This window comes from Gambusia affinis, linkage group LG07 (genome assembly GCF_019740435.1).
Source record: "Gambusia affinis linkage group LG07, SWU_Gaff_1.0, whole genome shotgun sequence".
Classification (NCBI taxonomy): domain Eukaryota; kingdom Metazoa; phylum Chordata; class Actinopteri; order Cyprinodontiformes; family Poeciliidae; genus Gambusia; species Gambusia affinis.
Genome location: NC_057874.1, coordinates 4,352,124 through 4,370,325, shown reverse-complemented (window position 1 = coordinate 4,370,325; position 18,202 = coordinate 4,352,124). Strand labels below are relative to the sequence as shown.

General features: G+C 41.3%; 1 protein-coding gene across 4 annotated transcripts in view; it reads left to right on the top strand.

Annotated features, from left to right (window-relative positions):
* Positions 1 to 18,202, top strand: part of LOC122834269 (copine-9-like) — a 52,210-nt gene that overhangs the window by 13,641 nt on the left and 20,367 nt on the right. For 3 of the 4 annotated variants that reach the window (XM_044122544.1, XM_044122543.1, XM_044122545.1), the window contains 4 exons: positions 3,861 to 3,964; positions 4,937 to 4,976; positions 5,080 to 5,082; positions 5,431 to 5,507. In XM_044122544.1, the coding sequence (XP_043978479.1) occupies positions 3,861 to 3,964; positions 4,937 to 4,976; positions 5,080 to 5,082; positions 5,431 to 5,507 (224 nt within the window). Of the gene's footprint in view, positions 1 to 3,374; positions 3,703 to 3,860; positions 3,965 to 4,936; positions 4,977 to 5,079; positions 5,083 to 5,430; positions 5,508 to 18,202 lie in introns of those variants that run through there. The other variant, XM_044122546.1, reaches the window with a different exon arrangement.

Here is an 18,202-nt window from a genome sequence, read left to right as displayed (position 1 = left end):
TAGTGCAGCGAAAGATTATTTGGCAGGAAATCATTTTTATTTTTATAAACCCTGAGTGAAGAGATGAGGATCTTCCTACAGGCCTGAATTGCCAGGATGGAGAGGGCGTGTGTGTGTGTGTGTGTGTGTGTGTGTGTGTGTGTGTGTGTGGTTGGAGATCTCAGATAAGCTTGCGGTTCCTACTCCTGCGCCTCCGTCCTCCGCCTGCTGCTGTCCTGGACTGCAGCCCTCAGCATGCAGAGCTGTCTGTTTGTGGACAGAAGGAAAACAGTCTGAGTCACTGTGACAGGCTTATTGTCTCTGTCTCGTGGTGTGTGGGCAGGCTGAACACATTGGCAGATTTGGCTCCAGACGCTTTTTGACACAATTAAGAGTCACCAAAATTTCACACTAATGAGGAGGAAGAGAGGATTATCGCTGCGTCAACAACAAACACCGCAGCTACTAGAACCAGTTCCATCGGCAGATAATTTCACCTGTAACCAGGCATTTTCCCCACGTTATACATGAAATAATCCGCCAGTGGAGCTAGAACTTTTTCATCAATCTCAAGGAATTATTTACTTAAAATAAGCTTCTTTATCTTGCTGAAGAATTACTTGTAAGTTAGTTTTGTCTCGCTTGAAGTGTACTAAAATATTTGCAATAGAATCAAGATCAAAACTCTTGGAGAGATTTTGTGTTCTTGCTGCGAACTGTTGGAAATGATTTGGTGAACAGGACAAGACGGAAAGTTAAAACAATATTAATATTAATGAAGGATAGACATGAACTCTTCTCAGATTTTAATATTTAATCCTTCCCTTCAGTGGTAGGAATGTTGAATGTGTCATTTTAAAACAACCTATCCTCATACATGTGCTTACATACCTGAGTGAAGTTGCTCCCCCACCTTCTTCAAATCAGACAAAATTAGTGTCAGATGTTGCGCAAACTCAACAAATGAAGATATTAATGAAAGTTTAAAGGTCAAAATGTCAACCAACCCCCCCGCCCCACACTTTTATTAAATCTAAATGACTTTTAAACTTTTACTAATATTACTAGTATCTTCAAAGCCAAAGCAGCACAAACAAAAAAATAAATTTCTTTACAAACCAGCACAAACGTAGTCGAGTTGATTGACACCAATTTTGTGTGATTGGAAGAAGGTGGTGGCGGGGGGAGGGGCTGGTTGACCTTTCACAACCTCTGGAAACATTTCTTAAAATTTTTTTAATGACAGCGGCACAAACGAAAATTTTTGCTACAAACGTAGCACAAACGTTTAACACCCATTTTGTCTGATTTGAAGAAGGCGGGGGGCAACTTCACTCAGGTTGGTAGACACAGCCCCTGTCTCCAATGGATATCCATCAATTAATGGTTGATTTGTTTCAACTGCTTCCAAATGAAAATGTTCACATCAGGCGTAGTGTTCCAAACAGATTAGTTTCAGTGCTGCAAAAAATAATTAGATCCCCTAAACATGCTAAGTGACACTCCTGCCTGATTCTTCCCCTCGCTTCATTACGGTCACTGTGATTTCCAACTCCGTGATCCAACGGGACAGGCTCGGTTTTTCCTCTCGTCTCATCTGTCGAACTGTCCTCCTTTCTCTCCAGAAGCTGCAGACGGTTTCATCGCCGATGCAGCGGAGTCCGATAGAGAAAAGTCTCCCCTGATTGCCTCATGCTGCCATGTTGCGTTCATGCTCTCAGTGCAGCGCTGTCAAGTGAGCCTGGATATTCACACACGTATACAACGCGAGCAACGGCCTTTTGTTCCAAATAAATTCACTGAGAATGAAATGTCGCACGCAGACCTCTTTTCTTTAGTGTTGCATCACCTTCGACTGAACGTGATGCAATGTGAACGACAGTAAAAATATCAAACCCTCTGTGTTATGGTGACTATGATCTTTGGACAAAACTACTCTAAACTACAAGCGGTAGAAATGCCTTCCCGAAATTATACTGCTATCATGAACAATTTACAGAAATTCTACAATTACTTTGGGTTTTCCAGTATAAATCAATCAAGACTGAAATAACCAGCTAGGATTTTCACAAAAGACATTTGAGGATCGTACAGGTTAACTTCTACCACAAATACGAGCAGCTGAAAGGAGCACCGCAAAAACACAGAATCTTACCAAGTATTTCTGGTCTGATTTCTAGAGCAAATATCTCAGTGCACTTGAAATAAGACGAAACTAACTTACACGTTGTTTTATTTCAAATGTATTAATATATTTTGTACTAGAAATCAGACCAAAATTACTTGGGAAGATTCTGTGTTTTTGTCGTGTAGGAGTGACTTTCTATATTAGAGAAAAGACAAAGAAGTTGATGGCAGTAGAAGCTCCTTTGCTGGCTTCATCTAAGAGAGGAACACAAGTTTTAAAGTTTTAAAGGATGAAAGAGAACACGACAAAGAGAGAGGACCGAGTGCAACAAGAATAGACTTGGTTAGTGATTGTAGAGTTAGCAGCAGTATCCTTAAACCGACACAATAAAACCACTTACCTCCCTTAAAACAATAAACTACTGTCCTTTTCTACACGAAACCTTTTGACAATATATATCCATCCATCCATCCATTTTCTTTACACCCTTCTTCCCTAAATGGGGTCGGGAGGGTTGCTGGTTCATCTCCAGCTGCGTCCCGGGCGAGAGGCAGGGTACACCCTGGACAGGTCGCCAGTCTGTCGCAGGGCAACACAAAGACATACAAGACAAACAACCATTCACACACACACTCACACCTAGGGAGAATTTAGAGAGACCAATTAACCTGACAGTCATGTTTTTGGACTGTGGGAGGAAACCGGAGAACCCGGAGAGAACCCTCTACAGCTCTACCAACTGCGCCACTGTGCAGCCCTGACAATATATATATATATATATATATATATATATATATATATATATATATATATTTCTCACAGACTATTATAAATTCCGTGGCATTGCAGAGTGTCGCTGTTTTCGTCTGTAGAAGTTGGGTCAAACGCCGGCGCCATCTTGTGATATAATGAGGGTCAAAGTGCAAGCAGCTAAGGCTGGACACACAGAAGTGGAGGAAGCTGTTGACGTCTTTGAAGTCCTGTAGCAATATGGCTCAAATCATGACGGCCGATGTCCTTCAGTAGAACCTCAGCTGTTTATGGTTTGACTTACCCGCATTACGTCATAAAATGGCACCTATGGAGGACCAAAACTGACATAATTAAAAATAAAAGCAAGTCTTTTTCTTATACATCCAAGAAGAATGTATGTATTTAGTTGTTCTTATTCCTTGAATAAGCTCTCCTCATTATGCAAATGAGGAGGGTGGTGTCTTAAGGCGTCAACTTCTGCCTATTGGTTGTTTAGCATCACACTTTACTGACTTTATTATTTCTCGTGTGGACGCTCAGACAGAACCTGTGTTTCGGTTAGCGGCTAACTGTTAGCGCCCCTCATGGACTCAGAGGTTCACCGTCGGATTTTAGGACGAAGCGGCCGCCGAAGTTGTCTTCCGATCGAAGCTTCGGGAGTTTCTCCGGAGCTACCGTCTGTGGTGCAGCGATGAGGTGCAGACTTTTCTGTACGTCACGAGAAAACTGCAATATTCAGAGGCAACGACGAATGAGTTGTTTTTGTTGAGGCAACTGAAACCTCAGGTTGCCGAGTCAGAGGCCATCTTTCCCGCACCCTGACATCCACAGACGCACATCATGTGAGGCCATAAGAATATCATATTTTGGGGAATAAAATGCCGTTTTTGATAATACATGTCAGGATGCCTCCGGACGCTCACTACTACCAAAAGGTGATGGGCCTGTCGCTTAGATTAGGACTGACATGTTGCTTTTCTTGTCTCATTTTGTTCTGCAGTTTGGCCGAACTGAGGTGATTGAAAACACCCTGAACCCAGACTTTGTGAGGAAGTTTGTTCTTGATTATTTCTTTGAAGAGAAACAAAACCTTCGCTTTGATGTGTAAGTAGAAATACTCCCAGAAGCTGCTCTAGTCAGAAGCAACTGTGGTAAATGCATTTATTTTTTTAAAACAGAAACTCTCTCAAGGTATATAATCATTTTAGTTAGTTCAAAGTGTAACCGGTATCAGATAAGGAGTGTATTGTGAACTAAAGAGAATTTGATTGGGGATCAAGTTAAAGTAAACATGATGTTTTGATTATTGGATTATTACTTTGTTCCTTAGTCACTTATTTCTATCAGATTGACCTTTTCACTTTTTTACTTTAATCCAGTCCTTTCTCAGTTTATTATGTTTACTTGTTGTTGGAGTTATAGGTCACTCTTAGATCAGGTCCTTCGCCCATGGCGCCATAATTACTACTGATTCTGCTCTAAATCACAAAATGGGCTTTCCAGCATCATTGACTGAGAAGTGAAAAAGGGGAGGCTAACGGGTGAATAGCCCTGGGCGCGGTGCCTTCCTTCGTCCCAGGCTTTATAAAAACCCAAACCAGACGAGAACAGACTAAATCCAGAGCGAGAAACGGGAATCTGCGTTTTCTGTTTTCAAATAATAATTTGACACACAAGCAGAGCTTTCTGTGTCAGAAATGAAGAGAACCCGTTTCAAAGACGCCCCCGGTGGCTTATCTGCAGATGAAGCCTCTGGGGGGAATCGGTGGCCTCCAGAGGAGGAAGTGAAGCAACACTTCTGGCAGGAAGAGAAAGACTTCAGACAGCATGATGAGCTCTAGAGGGGCTTTTCATTCTTTTCCTCTGCTGCAAATTCACAAATATGTTTTCTTAATTTGCTTTAAATAACTTTTGGTGTGAACCATGTCCAATTATTACACAATCACTTGGGAGCTCTCTGTTGCTATCAGTGCTGCCATATACAGTTCAAAAACATTTTTGTCTAATTCACCTGGTTTTGTTGACCTGAATCTTATTATAAGACCTGCTGAAATGTTCTTGTTCATTAAACTGTAGGTTCAATGTGGACATGAGGAGCTGCAATCTGTCCAAACATGTAAGCAGTTTAAAGTGTTATTAATGGGAGCCACATTAATCTGAGATCTAACCTGTTATTTCTGTCTAATCTTTCCTCATTACTTCCTCCACCTGCGGAGCAGAAGGTAAGTCACTCTCGTGTCACACATTGTGAAAGTGCAAAAGGGATTTTTCTTTTTTGTTTCTTGCAAACCCAACTTTTAGAGGTCTGATTCTGTACAAAACAACTTCAAATAATATGAGTCTTAATAGTTATGTCATTATTTCTGCTTCCTAAAATGTATTTTTTTAAACACACAGGACTTTGCTTTAGGCTCTATCTACAAATGTTGGGGTATGGTTAAACATACATCGACATGTTTGCAGAGATAATGAAAGAAAAAAAAACTTTTCAGATATCAAAAGGAAGTGAAGGATTGTGAAACCTCTACATGTTGGGGTTTACCATGGCGACCTCTCTTTGCTTCGTCCAGGACTTTCTGGGTCAGATATTCTGCACTCTTGGAGAGATCATTGGCTCCCCCGGCGGCAGACTGGAGAGGACGCTCTCGTAAGTACGGCCTGCACCACCACCATCTTATTTTTAACATTCACTGTCTCACATTTTAATGTTCCTCTAGTTTCCCCCCCATTTGTTCATGCTTCAGTTTGTCAAATGACCATTCTTGACAAATGGAGGAAATGTCAGACACGCAGTACAGCAGTTGAGGGACAGATTGGTTGCCAACACTTTATCTGAAGGTGTGTGCATAAGACTGACATGACATCAGTAGTGAATATGAACGAGTGTCAGTTTGAGTGTCAGTCAGTAAATAATGACATTTTAATGCAAAGTTGCACTAAAACTTGCATTAAAAGTCCATTAAAATGTCAACTTTGCATTAAAAGTGTCATTATTTACCGAATGACACTTCATGACAACAGTCATAAACATTCACAAAGACTCCTTCATATTCATAATTAGAAATTATGAACTTTAAACTAAGTAACCAAAATGATAACAGTGAGTTTATATATCCTTTACACATTAGAAGAGATGAAAAACTGTTTATTTGCTGTCGATGCTGCCTGTTTTGTGCCATGATTTGTCTCTTCGATGTACTTAGAGGAAATGCATTCAAGTGATAATTGGGGTCTCAGGTTTCTTCTAAAAAGTCAGAAGTTTTAAAGTTTGGACCCACCGCAGCGTCAGCGCTTTTGTGTGACAGGCTGGTTGCACATGGTCCATAATAACCCAAGCTGCTGAGCCAGAGCACAAACATCCCTACTTGTCTCTGCTTTGACCCGGTCAGCTATCGGATTCAACGTCCTGGACCCTCGATGGTCATCCCCCCGGTTGACTGGCCTGCCTCTAAAGCACACTCACCTACTCCTTTCAAAACCACGACCACTCCGCCACGCCTGACCTTAGTGCTGTGTGACATGGCTTGAATCTTGAAGACGAGGCATTTTTGGATTACCATGACACAGAATACTGGAACCACTGAAACCTTTAGTAGAACCATTTATGTGACAAAGCAGGAAAACTCTCAGAGTTGAGTGGTGACTTGTTACATTTACTCAATTACATGTACTTGAATAACCTTTTTTGAAAAAAATGTACTTTGAGGAATATTTTTTCTACACCGTACACTGTAAAAAAAAAAAAAAAAGTCACTGTAGAATTTATAGTAACTTACTGGCAGCAGGGTTGCCAGTAAGTTACTGTAATTTTTACAGTAAAGAAATTACAGTAACTTTACAGCAACCTTACGGTCATTTTTTTTAGTTTTACTGTAATTTTCACTATATTACTGTAATTTGATTTGTGTTAATGTAATGTCTTTAAAATAGCACAGAAATTATATAACATGGTTACTGTGATTTCATCATTTTTATCATATTAAAATTACAGTAGTCCTGTAGTATATCTGCAAAACGTTGTCATTTTACAGTAGTTCATGAAACTGCATACTTTGTCAGCTTTTAAAATGTTTAAATGTGAACTTTCAACTTAATTTACCAAACTCTCAAAAAATATTTTATTTTTTCTAATTAAATAAAATGTACATTTATATCTTAAAATCACTTTATTTTATTCTCAATTTAAATCTGACAAACTGAAGCAAAACTAAATTTTGCAACAGCAATATTTGCTTGTTACACAGAAGTTAAAGTATTGCAACCAAAGTGAAAAATACTCTGATGTAAAAACATAACTGATACATTTACAATCATGGTAAAATGAGATTGAATACAGTGAATTAAATAATCTTTACTAGGTGTGATGGAGACCAGGGGCTCCATCCCTATTAATTGATATTTATTTATAGAATAGATACTTTTGTTTCATTTCTGTATTTCAGTTGTGTGTTGTGTTAATTGGGGTTTACCTTCCAGGTGTGTCTCCTTAGAAGGGTGGAACATACCATTTGAGCCAAGAAGGATAATGCTCTAAAGTTATATTAAGTTTGATTTAATTTCTTGATTGACTTTAGGATTAGTTGTTTCTAAGTTGCATGCATGTAAATATTTATTTGTACCATTTATTTTGTGTTGAGTTTGTAAATAATTTATTGTTTGTCACCCCTTCACCTGGTGGGTGGAAGTGGCCAAAAAAGCTAAAGCCAGCTGCTGTGCTTTGCAGTAGGAAAATGGGTGTCGGTGTATTGGTGAACTGCAGCACCAATAAAACTTATTCCACCAAATCTTGTTGCGTTGCCTCACCTCCTTCTAACGCAGTGCCGCCCTCGGAGGGTGACAAGTGGTGTCAGAAGTGTGGCTTTGGAGGAACAATGAGGTAATGATGACCAGAGGTGGAAAAAGAAATAATGAGGCTGAGACTCAAGACAGTACTACAACTATGAGTGGAGCCGAGGCTGCCCCTGGTGCTAGCACTGATGACGCTGCACCTCGCAGGAAGTTCTACAGGGTTCCAGAACGTCTTGTCCCACAACTCAAGAATGAGATGCAGTTCATGTTGGAGCTGGGGATCATTGAGCCCTCTGTGAGTGAATGGTGCAGTCCAGTAGTGCTAGTACCAAAAAAGGATGGCACTTTAAGATTTTGTATTGATTTCAGATACCTCAATAGTGTCTCTAAGTTTGACCCCTATCCAATGCCTCGCATTGATGAACTTTTGGAGAGAGTTGGGCGGTGTAATTTTATTACCACACTTGACCTCAGCAAGGGCTACTGGCAACTGGCCCTGGCATCAGAGGCGAAAGAGTTGACTGCTTTTAAAACACCTTTTGGGGTTTTCCAGTTCAAGGTGATGCCCTTTGGCCTACAGGGGGCACCAGCGACGTTTCAGCGCCTCATGGACCAGGTGCTGATGGAGGCATCTGACTTTGCTGCAGCATACCTGGATGATGTGGTGATTTTCAGCCAGACGTGGGAGGAGCATGTTAATCATCTGCAGCATGTTTTACAGCTCATCAGATCTGCAGGGCTCACAATTAACCCTCACAAATGTAAGTTGGCTCAGAGGCAGGTAGAGTACCTAGGCTATGTGGTGGGACATGGACAAGTTAGACCTCAAGTAGGGAAAGTAGAAGCTATTCACGCGTACCCAGTTCCTACAACTAAAAGGAAGGTCCGTGCTTTTGTTGGCTTAGTGGGGTGGTACAGTAAGTTCATTCCCCATTTTGCAGAGAGGGCTGCTGTTCTTACAGATTTAACAAAAGTCTCTGCACCAAATAAAGTCAAGTGGACTGAGGAGTGTGATAAAGCTTTTAAGGACCTGAAGTCTGCAATCTCCAGTGACTCTGTTCTCTACAGTCCAGACTTTGATGTCCCGTTTATACTGCAAACTGATGCCTCTGGAGTAGGCCTTGGTGCAGTGTTGATGCAAGACATTGATGGTGAGAGACATCCCATTGTTTTTCTCAGCAGGAAACTTCAGGACAGAGAGACCAGGTATTCCACAGTTGAAAAAGAATGCCTCGCAGTTAAGTGGGCTGTGGAATCACTGCGGTATTATCTGTTGGGGCGCCATTTTACCCTTGAAACAGATCATAGGGCGCTGAAGTGGTTGCACCAAATGAAAGACTCTAATATGCGTATTGCAAGATGGTATCTGTCATTACAGCCTTTTGATTTTACAGTGCAATATCGGTCAGGGAAGTCTAACCTTGTCGCTGACTGTCTGTCTAGAATGTATGAGGGTTGAACAACTGTTGTCCTGGGTGAAGGGGGGAGGAAATGTGATGGAGACCAGGGGCTCCATCCCTATTAATTGATATTTATTTATAGAATAGATACTTTTGTTTCATTTCTGTATTTCAGTTGTGTGTTGTGTTAATTGGGGTTTACCTTCCAGGTGTGTCTCCTTAGAAGGGTGGAACATACCATTTGAGCCAAGAAGGATAATGCTCTAAAGTTATATTAAGTTTGATTTAATTTCTTGATTGACTTTAGGATTAGTTGTTTCTAAGTTGCATGCATGTAAATATTTATTTATACCATTTATTTTGTGTTGAGTTTGTAAATAATTTATTGTTTGTCACCCCTTCACCTGGTGGGTGGAAATGGCCAAAAAAGCTAAAGCCAGCTGCTGTGCTTTGCAGTAGGAAAATGGGTGTCGGTGTATTGGTGAACTGCAGCACCAATAAAACTTATTCCACCAAATCTTGTTGCGTTGCCTCACCTCCTTCTAACGCAGTGCCGCCCTCGGAGGGTGACACTAGGCAAACTGCATGTCAAAGTCATAAAAACAATGTTTTACCAGCTTTCCATGAAAAACTTGCAGTCAAAATTCTAAATTTTTGTCGTTTTCTTCCTTTGAAGGAAGGAAGGGGTCCAGCAATGTCAAATATTGAAGTCACATATTTTTCAAAACTTTATTGGAAGCCCAACAGCACATCTTAAACATTTGGGCAAGTTTAAGACTTGGAGAACAGCCAAACAAAACCAACATGGATGAGTTCTGAGTTGGTCTCAGTCCTGAACTTCTCCAGAAATCATCAAAGTGTTGCTGGAAGAAAAAGAAAGAAAAACAGGTTTTAATACATGAGATAAACAGAACATAAAGCTGCATTTATGTCAGTTAAAGACAGACAGGATGAAAAGGAAAGATTTAGTGGACAGACACTCTCTCTGACCTTCCTTCATTGTAGCTGTCCTCCTGTCCGTCTATTAGAAATGGACAAGACAGACATACAGAGAAACAGACAGGCAGGGAGAGAGAGGGAGTAAGAGAACTGATTGTGTAATTTTACCATTTTAAAAGTTCCACTGGTTCATGAAGGAGGAGAATGGAGACACAGGTTCACTGTTGTGTTTTGCATAAGTCGTCCTGTTGGTTGTTGTCACTTTTCCGTTTGCAGCTTTTGTTCTTCTTTCTGGGTTGAAGCCTATGAATCGCCTAGTAACAGACGGGAGACAGTTTAAAATATGTAATATATAACACATCCTACCCTCAAACAAAAAAAAGACCGGAATACAGCCATCTGCATATTCTAGGTGATCTGAACTAAAAGCACTTGTGTTGCACATAATGTTAGCTGAGAAATAACCGAAGCTAGCTTTAGGAAACAAGCGAGAGTAGCTCAATATAACCACATAACATAAGTTTTTGTACACAAACACAAAACTGCAATATAATATTTTTTAAAAAGTACTTACCTGGTGAAAGTCATTGTTGGCCCCGCTGTCTAGTCTGTGAACGTTCCCCTGCAGCCGGTAAAAATCCCACAATGCAACTGTACGTTACAAATTTACAGTACAGGGGTAAATTTCCGCACGTGATCCAGCGGTCCGAACACGTCCCATATCCTTTCCATACTCATTTCAGATCACAGTAAGAGCTGTATTTTCAAAACCCAGCCACCTTGCTGTATTTTCATGCTGTAGTTTTTACAGCCATTCGTTACAGTGGACTTTTTACTTTTACTTGAGTACAATTTCTGGGTCCTCTGCCCGCCTCTGGTTAGACTTAGAAGACATCTTTCTTTCTCTATTTCATATTATGACAAACAATAACTAAAAGTAACTACCCTCTGCTCTTCAGCAGTTGCTGCTTCATGCATTACTAATCCAGACTGGTTCCGGTACGGTGAGAAAAGAGGCCAGGTTGTGCTTCGGATCCATATTTAAAGTGCTGTAAGCCTGAAGTTCTCTGAGGACACGGCGGCCTCGCCCCAGCAGAACCGGAGCTGATTTGCTTTCTGTCCGTTTCAGCTGAGCCTGGGGTCTGGCGCTGCAGATATCCTCTGGACTCAAAGCTCTGCTCCATGCCTCTCTGCAGCGTTCGACAAAGCGATCCACTCAATAGAATCGAAAACCAAATTCAACATGCAGCTATTTATAGTAATCTGAGTGAGGTTCCATGAATTAATTACTTCTAAATGGAAGACATTTCAGCTGATTGAAATGAGATTCAGCATCTCCCATGTCTTTGCTGTGTCAGTTCATCTAAATAAAATTAATGCATGCAGGAGGATCCTTGATGCTTTTCATGTTTGGTTTTTCAGTGACAGAAAACCTTCAGGCTCTCAGACGGATCCCTGTTAGCAGACAGTTTGTCAGTCGCATCACCATGTTTCTGACTTTGGCCCAGCCAGTGTTTGGACATTTTCACCTGACAATAGCGCGATGAAAAAGCTCCAGACTGCATAATTTGAAAGTGGTTTGACCTTTGCCACATCAGGCAGGTTTTGTTGGAGGAGCAGGCCCACCTGTGTGTCCCTTTGACCGCCTGAGTTGCTTTTATGTTTGATGCTCATGGTGCAATCAAGCCAAATGCGTTTCGTGCATCAGGCACATCTGGTTTACACTCAAAGTCTATGTGGAGGCACATTGAGGGCCGGTTGCGTCACGTTTGGAGCATTTGACGCGCCAGGTGCGTCCAACGCATCCGACAAACTGGCCGGCAACGGAAAACAACAGCTAGAGCGATTTTGAAAACGCAAGGTGCCCTCGACACGCCTCCACATAGACTTTAAATTTAAACCAGACGCGGCTGATGCTTAACACGCGTCTGGTGTGAACGCACCATCGAGTGTCTGCATTCAAAGTGCACACTCGTCAGACTTGAAGCGTCAGATGCGTTTTTGTCATGCGTAACGCGTTTGGTGTGAGCGCACCATAAGACCTCAGCACAAGCTGCTCTGCACTGCGGTGGAACATCAAAATGCACAGAGAGCTAGAAATGCATGAGCGTAAAAGATCTGCGACAGTTTTAAAGTGACACTCACCCTTTGCTGTCTTTGGGTTTTAGCATTTCAATCTAAAGTTGTTTGGCGTTCTAGTGGAAGTGAAGCCATTCAGATCTGTAGACATTTTCCCGAGGTTTCAGTGAGTGATACACTTTTGTCTTTCCGCTACGTCCAGAGGGTGTGGGCTCCTGGCTGTTGAGAAACGATTGCATCCTGGAGGCATGGACCGTGTTGAGGTTTTCAATTTCACCCAATTGTTAACGTTTTCTGGTGTCGCGTGTAATTCTCCAGTTCAGTTCTAAGAAGCTTTCTGGAAATGAGCTGTGCTCCAAAGAGAGAGGTACCAAATCCGAATGAGGCAGCTGTTAATGCTAACTCAATATTTGGAAGCGTGGCCAACAGGAACTGACCGGCTTTGTTCGCTTCCTGTTCTCTTTCTGTTTACTTCCTGTTCACTTCCTTCCTGCCATTGCTAAAACTACAGGCACTCTACAATCCTAAAACAGCGCAGAAAATAAACCTCGTCGTTTCTCGCTGCTGTTCGCTGATTGGCCCGATAGAAAATCCACCGGAGACAATCCGAGTGAATGAGAGAAAGCCCGGACTGTGTTGGAAGTGACTTTTTTTTCTTGCAGATTTACACAGGAAGTCAATAACCAGGCAAATTTCATGCTAATCTCCCTTTTTTTCTATCTTGTTTTAATGAAATAGTTTTGAATTTGTTTTTCAGTCATTTTTTTTGTCGTAGGTTCATTAGTTCGATTTGATCCTCCGTTCACTTCCTTTCATCTTTTCTATCAGTAGTTAGACTGCATGTTGGTAGCTGGAGAAAGGGGTTAATTCAGCTTTAAATTTGGACTATTTAGTTAATAAATTCTCAGACTTCATTGGAAATAAGCGAGTCAGTGATCATTCCTTGTTGTGTGAAGAGTTTCTTCTGCCAATGGTCTGAATTCATTCCTTCACAAAAGAACTTCCAGAGATTCTTGAGTTGCTCCCCTGATTCAACTAAAGAAACTTTGACTTTATTAATAATCCAATTAATAAAGCCATACATTGGTGAAAATGTTGATTCCCAAGACCTTTCTGTATTTAGATACAGGTGTACCTTGAAAAGTGACCATAGAGTGAAGTCGGACCTCTCCAATGGTCAGTTTGTCTGTTCAGGATGAGCTCAGCGTCTTATCCACACGGCAAGCTGAGGATGTCTGGACACCAGAAGGAAAGAACCTGGACAGAACCTGGACGTCTTCTTTTTGGAACGTGCTTCACTGGCAGAAGGTCTCGGTTTAGATCACGACTCTGCAGGAGCAGGATGGATGAACTGGTTGGACGGACATTTACAACGACTTCAAAATCTTCACTGGACAAGTTTGGAAAATTGGTTTTGATCCAGATGTTTCTTTGATTCTCTTGAAACGGTTGTATCGTTTTTTATTCATCAACTTTTTTTTTTTGGAACGTTCTTACGTTTATGTAGGTGTTCTTCTTCCTGTTGGGTTGTAGGAATACTTCAGCTTTTCAGTATGACCTTATAAAGGATATTTATCACTTTTTTGACAAAATCCTGGAACATTTCTTTTCCTAGTGGACTCTAGAGCTACTATATGCTCCTCCGAAACCTCGTTGACAATATCCTATCTAGGTTAAAGCTAAAGCTTTAGAGTGCTGCTCTTACTTTTAATAATAAATGACCACCAGGACTCAGACTTAGAAACACAGAGGAAGCTGCTCATCATGCTTACTTGCTAACGCCTGCTTTCTTTACCCTTTAAGAAAATATCTGTAATTTCCAACATTACTGAAACTGTTAGTTCCTGTTGGGGAACATTAATTGGTCACAAAGTAATTGGATAAAATGTGTCGCGGATGAAAAGTTGGAGGTGTGATGGCCTGGAAGTTCTGTTCGATGTGTGGAAGCAGAAATAAATCACGAGAGAAATCCTGACCTCGTTTTTGAAACTCCTGTGAAGCATGAAGTGGGGGAGGACGAGGAGAGGGGGCCGTTTAAGTCTGATGTGGAAAGAGTGACGCAGGGACAGAAGGGTTACGGCATTATTTCATGATTCGCTACACTTTACTAAAGGTATTCCTGAACAAAATTTCTCTTCTGAGAAGCTGGCCAGTTCCGTTTCTAGCCCTGAATAAAGCCCATCACCGATACTAGTGTCTGCACTGAATCCTGATCATTTGGGCGTCACTGCAAAGCGCAGACGTACTGTTGGAAAACGTACAGAAGCTCACTGTTATGCTGCCGTGTTTTGTGTTACAGATTTATTCTGGCACGTTATTTTATTCAGATACAGGATGTGCGCTCGGCGTCAGAGAAGATCCGCTGGGCCTCACAGAGACTCGCTCTCCATGCATTTTAATGAAATTGTAAAGTGTGTGACTCTGACCTGCTTTCATTCAGAATGCTTTATTTGCTCGTGTTTAATTTCACTGGAGTGTTTTTTTTTTCTTTTGATGGAGCGTTTTCTCCCTCTATTTAGGCCAAAACCGCATGAGGCTAGTTTCCTTCCAGAGGGAGCTTAGAGAGGGGCCGCTTTCTCCGTCTCTTCTCATTCAGCGCGGCCGCCATCAGTGGCGGTTACGTAATTAAGTAAATTTTTTTGCTTTTAAGTTACAATATACAAGTTGTGTTAAATAAAATCTGGTGTAATGCCTACGTTTCTGTTTTAAAAACATTTAAAGGTTCTGTAACAATGTGTCCAGGGTGGAACCAATGTTCAGTCTGTTGTTTACGTCAGAGTAGTATTTTCAGTGGCACGCTGCTCTCGGTAAAAGCCAACATGTTTGTTTGTTGCCGTCAGTCCGCGGTAGAGATTTGCAGTTTCGTGCTGTAAACTTTTTCAACATTTGGTTGACGTGTAGCTGTACTTTTCTGAGGCCCTTTGATCCGATAAGCTTTACGGTTTGTGGTTTAAATCTGTTTTGGAGACGACTGTGGATCCTCTAGAGATCACGACACAACGACGGATTCTTCATAAAACCAATAAAATTCTACACTGACCATCCTCTTCATGAAGCCGCCTCAGAAAATCAAAGTGCCTTCAATCAGAGGCGTCTTCAAATTTGCTGTATTACAGACCGCTACAGGAGATCTTCCTAATTGTCATGAACATTTAATTTCCCGTTGGGATCAATGAAGTACTTTTGAATTTGCATTTTATGTGTTGGTATGAAGATAAGATGTGTATTCATGACGGACCTGTTGACTTCCTGTTAGCCACGTGTCTTCAGAGGTAATGCAGAACGTGTTAACATTTTTTAAGTCAAACTAGTGATTTGTGGAGGTTTTGAATTAAATAATATACTTTACTGTTTATTCATTACCTTACTCTATAAAAATATATATATATATTTAAGTTTTGTGCAGGTCTGATGGCATCGTTGGTGACGAGTTAAACGCTAACAAAACCCTAGAAACGTCTTGCGTCTGTCACTCAGAGTTACGTTCAGATCCAGCTCCAAACTCCTCGATAATCCACCGTGGGAAGAAAACGTTCTTCATCTCCTCTCTCGCTGCCGATCTGTTTGCTCGTTTCACGTCCGGTGTGAAGTTTCCCATCAACCTTCGCAGCAGGCCGGTGTGAGCGCAGAGAGACGAACGGAAAAGTGTGTAATGAATCTTCTCCGTTTTTAAGAACGAGGCCGTCGGACATGTTTTATGTTCAGCTACCAGCTCTGAGGAGACACTTAGTGCTTGTCTCATCTTGCTTTGTATTAAATAAGATGCTTCTCTTGCTTTCGCCTTTGCGCCGACACATCTTCCAACAACATGTCTGCACTCTAGTTACTAAACAGTAACAATAATTGATCAGGTTTTAATGAAGAGGCGTGTTCTGATGTTAAATTTAAAAAATATTTGCATCGGACGCCACGTCGGACGTTATCTGCAAAACTAAGACGTTTGGTGTTTTTCTTTTCATTCTCCATAATGGATGGAGTGTGACACTTTGGCCCGCTTCACACTGCAGGCAAAATGAGCTCTAAATCAGGTTTTTTCATTTAGTTTTTTTTAGTTTTTTGACATTGAGCTCCATTTATTATTTTTATTGCACCAATTGACAAATGTCGTCTCGAGATAATCTCCAAACACAATGTAAGTTTTACACAAACATAGTGGATTCAGTTCATCCAAAAAGTTCAATACGTCTCAGTTTTCTTGCAGTTACAAAGGAAGTTAAAATTACTGCAGATATTGAACAGGAAGGGTTTTCTATACAGAGAAACCCACCAGATTGCATCAGGTATTTTTCTTTTCTTTTATGACTGGAGCTGCAGTATTTATGCAGTATTGAACGACCCACTGTAAAAATCTGTTTTTTACACCGAAGCAAACGCAGCAGGTCATTTATGTCTGACGTTACTCATTTACTTCACACGGTAACTCCAAATTCTTGCTTCTTCCTCTGCCCTCCCTCCATTCTCTCTGCTCCCGTCGGAGAACACGAGAACCGCGCGTCAGTGGCTCTGGAAACCCGTCTTTGGCTGACAGAAGAGGAAAGTTGCCGGGTTTGACTGAGTGTGGCTGGATCGGGCAGGTTGTTTGTTTTGCAGTGCAGGTGACGGGCAGGGGCTTAAACTTGTTATTTTCTGCTGCCGCGCTCCTGTTTCCTGTCTCATTCGGGGGGGAATGACAGTCTTTGAAGTAGGAAGCTCCAGAGACATAGTTACAGAAAAAACATGTCACAAATTTGTAGCGAGTGGGAAACAGCAGAGTTACTTTTCCACAGTGTGGGATTCTGGTGAAATATGTGTGGAGGAGAAAAAGAACATCTTTTAGAGTGAATGAAACGATTTTGAGAAACGAGGCAAAGCTCAATCAGGCAGCTGCTACAGATGACTTGAGATTCACCATCAGTCTGCAAGTCTGAGGCTGTTTGACTCTTTGGAGTCAAAGACTTTTGGCTTCGCTCAGTCAAAAGTCACACTTTATAAGTCCTGACAGCGACACCAAACAGCATTTCCTGTAGGTGGTTGGTCCTCAGATGCAGGAGAGGCCGTGTGTGTGTGGGCGTGTATGTGTGTGTGTAATGAGTGTGTGTGTAATGTGTGTGTGCTCCAGCCCGGTGTTATCTGCCGCCTCCGCAGAGATGAGCGCGTCCCTGCGGCATTAAGAGTCGACTGACCCGCTCTGACCCACAGAGCAGTCCAGATAACTCTTCAGAGGACACAGAGTTAATTGCAGCAGTGTTAAATAAATTTATTTTTCATTGCACGGTTAGCTGCACAGTGCGATTAAAAGTGCTCTCAAGTAGTCAGAGCAGTTTAAAAATAAGAGATCAAAGTTCCAGTTACACCATTAATTAAGATTGGTAAAATGATAAAAACACGATGGCTGTTAATGAATGTCAAAATCTTACAATGAAAGGAATAAAATGTTGCATTATGTGTTCAGAAATAGACTGGTGGTGGAAGTGGTTCCGCAATGAGTTACTTACACTGAAAGAATAAAATAGTTGAACCAACTTAATTTAATTGGTAGCAGTTAAGTTTATACAACTTAATCTAAGTTGGGTTCCCTTGACAAATTGAAGTCAGTCTTACTCAAATTATTTAGTTCACTGCTGAGTGATAGTAAACTAAATGCAGCAATAACTCGCCTAAAGAATTTGTCTGTCAAACTGCAGGAAAATAAAATCTTGCCAAGTAATTTTGACCTAGTTTCAAGTATGGATATCTTGGTAAACTTAAAATAAGACAAAAAAAAAAAAAAAGCTTCTGAGTAACTTTTTAGCAAGATGTGTGAGCTTGTTTTAATCAGTAATTCCTTAATATTGATGAAAAAGTTCTAGTTCCACTGACAGATTATTTCACTTATAACATGACATTTTTCCCATACTGCTCTCAGTCCCACCAACGCCTCAGTGACTTTTGGCAGCGTTGTGTATGGCTCTGGCTTCTCTGTTCCAGGTATCCTCACACTCTTTGCGAGAATGGGGAAAGTCGTTTGGCTTCCTGCAGCTGCTCATTAATCACCGTTAGCATCCTTTGTTACAGCTGGAAGGTCAGGATAGATTGATTAAAAACCAAAACCACCGTGAGAGGAAATCAGACGAGTCGGAATTATTTGTCGGTTCACGTCGAGGCGTTTTCGGCTGAC